Source organism: Nansenia antarctica (genome assembly GCF_963989245.1).
Source record: "Nansenia antarctica genome assembly, chromosome: 5".
Taxonomy (NCBI): Eukaryota; Metazoa; Chordata; class Actinopteri; order Argentiniformes; family Microstomatidae; genus Nansenia; species Nansenia antarctica.
The window spans coordinates 23,721,844-23,729,476 of NC_137690.1; the positions used below are offsets into that span (position 1 = coordinate 23,721,844).

General features: G+C 39.8%; 1 protein-coding gene across 1 annotated transcript; it reads left to right on the forward strand.

Moving 5' to 3' along the window:
* Positions 1-1,934: 1,934 nt before the first annotated feature.
* gltpa (glycolipid transfer protein a) lies at positions 1,935-5,319 on the forward strand (the record flags this gene model as incomplete). Its single annotated transcript, XM_080532507.1, has 5 exons — positions 1,935-2,037; positions 4,382-4,440; positions 4,540-4,673; positions 4,793-4,943; positions 5,137-5,319. 5 exons carry the CDS (start codon positions 1,935-1,937, stop codon positions 5,317-5,319), a joined length of 630 nt encoding a protein of 209 aa, XP_080388633.1.
* Between the last annotated feature and the right edge of the window lie 2,314 nt (positions 5,320-7,633).

A 7,633-nucleotide genomic window follows, 5' to 3' on the forward strand; every position in this document is an offset into this window, starting at 1 on the left:
TGACCGACCGCCCCCAGAGGGTGCGGGTGGGCCCCCACACCTCCACAGCCCTCAGCCTCAGCACTGGGTCACCCCAGGGCTGCGTGCTAAGCCCCATCCTCTACAACCACGACTTCACCCCCATCCACCCCAGCAACTACATCGTAAAGTTTGCAGACGACACCACTGTGGTGGGATGTATCTCGGGGGGGGACGAGGCGGCGTACAGGGATGAGGTAGAGCAATTGAGCAAGCTGTGCAAGGTTAACAACCTGCTGCTAAACAAGTCAAAGACCCAGGAATTCATCGTAGACTTCAGGAGGAAAAAGTCCGAGATCCTGCCCCTGCTCATCGACGGAGAGAGCGTGGAGATAGTCTCAAACCTCCGATTCCTGGGACACAACATGCGGGATGACCTGGCCTGGAAGGACAACACTAAAGGCACCATCAAGAGGGCACAACAGCGGCTATACACCCTGAGATGCCTCAAGAAACAACACAGCAAGAAGGAGATGCTGGTGGCCTTCTACCACGGCGCAGTGGAGAGTATCCTCACCTTCGGCATCTCCAACTGGTTCCACAGCTGCACGGCAGCGGAGAGAAGCGATCTACAGAGAGTCGTGAGAACAGCACAGAGGATCACCGGCGCCCCCCTCCCCTCTCTGGAGGAGCTGTACAAAACACGCTGTCTCAGGAGGGCCTCCAAGATCTCCAAGGACCCGACCCACCCTGGGCACGAACACTTTGTCAAGCTGCCCTCGAACAGGAGGTACAGGACCCCGGCCGCTAAGACAAACAGACTGAAGGACAGCTTCTACCACAGGGCCGTCAAGGCCCTGAACACAGAAAAGGCCTAAGTTCTGGGCCCAGGACAGTCTGGACGGATTGTATGGCAGCTAGTGCTGAGGCACAAACATGTACATTTTCAAGCCTGCAAACTGTGACACTTTAAAATAATGTGAAAAAATACTTTCTTGTGAAATATGACAACCCTAGTTGACTATCTGTGCAGTATAGTACAGTGGATTGTGTACATAGCCTCTATTGATGTAAACCAGCTCCTTACCTTCTTGTGATTTTATGCATCTATGCTTTTTCCAAAATGTGTTTCTTTTTCCTTTCCTAAACACCAGGGGAGCCTCCCCTCCTAAATTTCGTTGTTTGGTACCTGTACTGTAGCAATGACAAATAAAGTCTATCTATCTTTTGTATTCGTTTAACGTGAGTGAGTCATATATATATATATATAATTTTTTACATTATATTTTATCCAGGGCTATTCTTCCTTGTGGTTAACTGTTACCTGTGCTCGTGATGATAACATAGCCTGCAGCTTCATCTTAGCATCTTAAAAGAGCAAAGTATAGGCGCTATAATGGGATAGGCTATCTGATAAATGACGTACAAACAGCTGCATTTTTAATGATGATCAGATAATCGTATACTTGTTGTCAGTATGTCGTTTAACCAACTGTCAGCAAAATAAATAAAACATACATCAATAAAATGGGACCCTCGTTCAAAAGCTATTAATTCATTGACATACAAGTTGACAAACCTTTCAGGTAGGTCAAGAATATCTATCTATTTAAATATCTAATATCTAAGCAATTCCCTGTTGCATTCATGTGGCATAACATAATATTTTCTTGCAGTTGAGTGAAAGAGATGATACTGAGTTTATACTGCATTAATAGTTATAATGCAAAAAGACGAACTTCTCTGAAATGTAAATACCTGAGTAACTCTTCCCGCCTCTTTCACGTGATTGGTTCACTGCTGCTCATCTGTTGAGGCGGGCATTCGGATTGGTCGTCTGAGTTCTGGCTCTGGGGTCCAGTGGGAGAGGCATTCGTCGCAGCTCCGGGTTTTCATACAAATCTGTGTTTTGTTTGAAGCCGGTTCTTCGATTCTGTGCGGCTGTCTGTCTGTTTGTGTGACAGACTTTGTTTACAATGGCTCTTCTTATTGACCACCAATTTAAACAGCTTCCAGCTGATAAGCAAGTGGAAACTAGATCATTCTTGGAGGCAGTATCACATCTTCCGCCATTCTTTGGTAAGTCATCAACAACTTGTTCTGATTTTAGATACACTGACTATTAATTAATAGCATGTGACATTGTAACCACTGCTTATTTTCTTACCTCTTGGACGATCGGCAATTTGCCTTAAAGTAACTTAGTCTGAGTTACTTATTCTTTTCTTATTGCAACAAAATAACATTTGGACCATAATCAATGGAGAGAGTCATAGCTATTTGTTGTAGTTGTCCTCCAACTTCAGCCTTTTCAATATTTCAGTATTTTCCAGAATGTTTTAAATGCATGCAAGGATAGTGGTGTTAACAGTGAATGAATTTGAATGTCAAATTGACCATTCTAGTTATTCAAGAGATTATTCAATACATTCTTCTATGAAATAGCAAGGCTAAATGAAATTAACTCTTTGCTCTCTCATCCTTGCATGCTTAAAATTAAAGGTTTTCCTAAATCCACAGAGAAAGATGATTTAGTGGGCCCATAGGTAGGTCTACTCATTGAACTAAACCCAATTGGCCCTTATAATGAAATATTGCAGATTTGTTTTAGTCAGGAGTTTTTGATTTAGTCTGTGAATATTCTTCCAACTTTGATTAAGGCTACATGCTCTGCAGTTCATGACATGAGAAGCAATCTGTCAAAACACCTCTGTTAAGCCCAAGCCCTTTTTTGGGGATCATATTTCTCTTCATTAAGCAGTCAACAAACCTTTTGCATGCATAATTTAATTCACTGCCCTCGATTTAAGTTGTGAAAATTGATTAGCGTGGTGTTGAGTTCCCCATGTCTATTCACTGGCTGCGTGGCATGCCAGGGCATCTTTGTGTGCCTTCATTCTGTATTAATATGCCATAGGTTCTCTATTGAATGTGCCATGTGAAACCCCTTAGAGGACCCAAGTCTGGTGTTGATATTAACCTCTTTCCATTTCATCCTCATTGATCCAAATGACCTAAATATGTCTATGCCAACTTTCCTATTAACCCTCATCAACTCAAGAAACTGGATAAGTCCTAGTGCTAACTGTTTCATTTTTGTTCATTGTTTCTTTTGTTTGTTGATTTATTGTGTAACTAAATAACCATTATACAGTACTATTATATTGAGTTGTGACTTAATTTTGATCTTTGACGATATGAGGCTCCTCTCACTATCTAGTGTGTACTCAGTGTATTTCTATTCTTTGTTTCAAAGAGAGTACAGTTGCTTTCATTACTTTGTCAAAGCCACGGTTTGGAAAACCACACCACAAAAAGTGGTGTGTGTAAATCAGCCCATAGAAAGGCAGAGAAAAGGGCTGCATTATACAAAGTGGAAACAGAGAGAGATTAGTGTTTTGGGTGGTAATAATGGGGGCATTCGGGTTAAACAGATATATCTAAAGAGACAGACTTCTCTAAATGATAGGGGAGCTCTCTGTAACAGGAGATGACACAGTTGCCACCACTACAATGGACACCACTCTGTCACGAGTGGTACTTCATCTAGAGCCGTGTCTGGCCTGAATGTCTGTCGTCCACTACCCCAATACCACACCTTGCCAGGCTCTCAATTATTGAAGTTGGTAAATGGACTGACGAAATGTGCATGACCAAATCTAATTTCAGAAAAGGTTCAGCAAATACATGAGCAAATGCATGTAGGCTTATAGAAATATTTAGGTCATTGGGAAATATTTTTCTGAATTAGCCCCACCTAAAGAAATATTGTCTGCTGGTTGATGTGAAAAAGCAACTTCTGTGGGGGAAAAACTGGTCTTCAAGTGCATGGGGGTGATATGGGCCTTGAGATAAGATAAAGCAGAGAGAATAGACAGGTTAAGTACCACTTACAATTAGCCAATAAACATTTAATTCAGATTGTTGATCGGATAATCAAAGTTCATTAGAGCCTTTGCATTTGATCTGGTAGTAGGGGCTTCTGAAAATGTAATGAGTCCCAGGTTGCTTTCAGAAATGTGTCATTTGCACTGAGAATAGTGAATCATTTTAATTGATTTCAAAGTTCATTAAGAGTTCTCTTTGACCTAACACTTAGGCCTATTTGTATTAACATTAATAAGAACATCAATATCATTGTAGACTGCCGTATAAGCTATATACTTACTGTTACCTTAAGAAAGAAACCATAATTTTTGTCAATGTCTCTCGCATGCACTGTTTGACAGAGCATAAACGTCATGGTTACATTTTTAATCTCTAATGTACATGGCTTATTGAGGCTGCAGGTCACCAGGACTTGAGCTCTAGCTCCTAGGAATGTAGGCCTAGATATGTTCATATGTGAATTGGGCATAGTGTTATTTCTACAGTATATAGGGTTTCATTTTAACATCAATATTATTTTTAAATCTCACTACAGACTGCCTTGGCTCTACTGTTTTTGCTCCAATCAAGTCTGATGTTGCAGGGAACATCACAGTAAGTACAACTATTTTTTCATTTGATCAAAGTGCAAAATGTCCATAAAGAAACGTAATTACTTACCAGTACATTTTTTTTTTTTTACTATCCTCCTAGAAAATCAAGGCTGTTTATGACAGCAACCCTACCAGGTTCAAGACCCTCCAACAAATCCTGGAGACCGAGAAGGAGATGCATGGATCGGATTGGCCCAAAGTGGGAGCTACATTGGCACTCATGTGGCTGAAGAGGTCAGGGGCCTTTTATCTTTGTGTTCATGACTGGGGCTTGAGTCTGTCAACTTGGTTATTTGGATGCATGGCTGTAGGGTACTATGTAGGTGTCTATGTTAATAATTGTTAATCTTCAGGTGTCTACGGTTCATCCAAGTCCTGCTGCAGAGTCTAGTGGATGGGGAGAAGGATGAGAACAACCCAAACCTCATCCGTGTCAATGCCAACAGAGCCTATGAAGTGTCTTTGAAGAAGTACCATGGTTGGCTGATCCAAAAACTATTCGCGGTAAGATGACTCAGAGCTCTTGGGATGTACTTAGAGTCTTAAGACAAGTTGAAAAATGTACCAATGTAACAAGATGTATAATAATAATAATTTCCTGAATGTTGTACTATATGTTTTTTGGCTTTGCATTCTTGTTTGTTAATTGTCAATCAGTTCGTGAAAAGTGTATTTTGTCTGACAATGTCCGCTTCAGGCTGCCGTTTTTGCAGCACCCTACAAGTCAGATTTCCTGAAGTCGCTTTCAAAGGGGAAGGAGGTCAAACAAGAGGAGTGCCTGGAGAAAATCAGAAAATTTCTAGTCAACTTCACTGCTACAATTGATGCTATCTATGAGATGTACACCAAGTGTAATGCTGAGTTAGACTACATAGTGTGACCATCGCCGATAGTTCCACATTCCGTCAATGAGCTGCCTCTCCCATAGGGACAATTTATGTGCAGTCTTAGTCTAGATGTCTTTGGTATCCCTCAGGTTGTTGGACGACCCATTTTAAGGGAGTTTGTCTGAGATCCAGTGTTGTGTCACACCGAGTACGCGTTCTGTTAAATTCTCATCCGTGTGCCTTTACTTGCTGCTCATAGTTTGTTAGTGTGTGTCATTTCTGTCTACTGTTTTGGCCTAATTCCAATGGCTTACATTTTCTTACTGGCAATAGCTTTAAAAAAGTAAATGTGTACATACTTTGAGAAAGTACAGAGAATGGTTGTGAATGAGAATAACCTACATAATCACCAAAACCAAAAATATAGTATTTGATTTTAATGTAATTTAGTTTTGATTGATTTATATAAGAGTAATTATACATATATTTGTTTGCTATATTGATAAAGGTTTATATATATAATATTTAAAATAACTTCTTTTTTGAAAGAAACTACTTGATATTGCCCTACATGAAGATAAGAAAGTCTAAGTATGATGATATTTTAATTAGTAGTGTTTGTGATTCAAATGGCAAAATGTCCTGTTTGAAATGAAGCCACGTGTTACATATGATGTTTTTTAGCCATTACTTGACGAATAACGTTGAAATCATTGACAGACATTGACATTTTTGGCTGTTTCATTAGTATGATTAAGTGTGAGGTGATTTCATGTTGCAGTATTCTGTCAGAATAGAAAACCAGATTTATTTCACTTGTAAAGTTGGTAATTCTGGTAGATGAAGCCATTTGAGTGAGTGGGTAGTAGTATTTAATGCTGCGTACCTAACCATGCCTTCAGCTGGTGACCCAGGGGCATACACTCTCACTATCTTTGTCCAGCAGTGTAGAGTTTACAGCACGGGTGCCTCTTGAGCAAAAACAGCAGAACATCTTAGGCAGTTTGAACTTTTACCATGTACGGGAAAGTATGTCTTGTACCGGTATGTATACTAAGCAATGCCTCAGTTTCACAATTTTCTCTCCTTAACACCATCTCATGTGCCTTTGTAACGGTAATGTTTGTGAGGGTTCTTAAGCACAAAGACTGTGATTAATGAAGACATTTTAGTCATTTTAGTCAAGCAAATTTAAACAGATGAAGAATGTTCAGACAGGGCAAGATACCTTGCCCCCCTTCCCTGTGCAATAGGTTGGAAGACAATTGGAGTGAAATATGTTGTGTAACATAAGTTACATTTTACAGTAGCATAACATAAGTTACATTACTGTAAATAACCTGAAAATAGCTTGCCTATTTCAAGATTGTACACTGAGAAAAAATGCTTGTTATTGTTTCTACTTCTGGTTATGAAGTAATGTATTTCCCTCCACCTCTGAGAAATGTGTATGGATTTCTAACAAAATGTTTTTGTGATGAAAGTTATTGAAGTGCAGTGCATGCAATCTGAAATAACTGACATTTATTATTTATTTTCAACTCGTATTGTAAACTAATATTTTCACAATAAACACTGAAAACATGATTGTATCTCATTTAGTTGTTATGAATGATGACGAATAATGTGCAAACCCCCCACCCCAAAAAATGTCTTGTTATAAATTAGACAGGAACAGCCGAATTGCCATTTTTCAGAGAGTGTGGATTATCATCCACTTGGGGGTGCTAGCCTGTTACTTTGGCCTCAGTCTACTCATCCATTAAAACTTGAACATTTAGCCAGAAGTTGTGTTTGAATTGTCAAATTCTGCAGTAGAACTGAATGTAGTATGGTCAATTGGGTGCAATCAAAATCATACGAAAGGAATCATTCTAAAGCAGTGTGGGTGACGTAGTGTAGTGGGGCACTGTACCCGTCACCACCCTAAACTCTCATAAGAGCGTCTCTTGTTTGGGTGGGCGGTGAGTGGATACGTACACTTGGACAGCGGAGAGAACAGAGGTGTACTATTCGTCTAACGGTAGCGGCAGTGGACGACTCTCTGAAAAGTCTAAAATATTCACTGGATTAGATAATATGCTCGCAGTCAGCACATCCTTTTGGATATAAGCCTATGAGTGATTGGAGAAACAAGTCGAGAGGAATAAAATACTATTATACACTTCTGTTAACCTTTTTAAATATGAGAATGAACAACGTCACCACATAGTGGTCCTTTGATTACACAAAGGTAAGCGCAACTTCAACCGATTTTTAAAGAATATTTAATAGCATAATCATTTTTGGAAGCCATACTTAATGGTTTGTTTGTGTGCTACTCTTTTGAGAGACAATGTACACCTTTTTAGGTTTTAAGTCTCAACC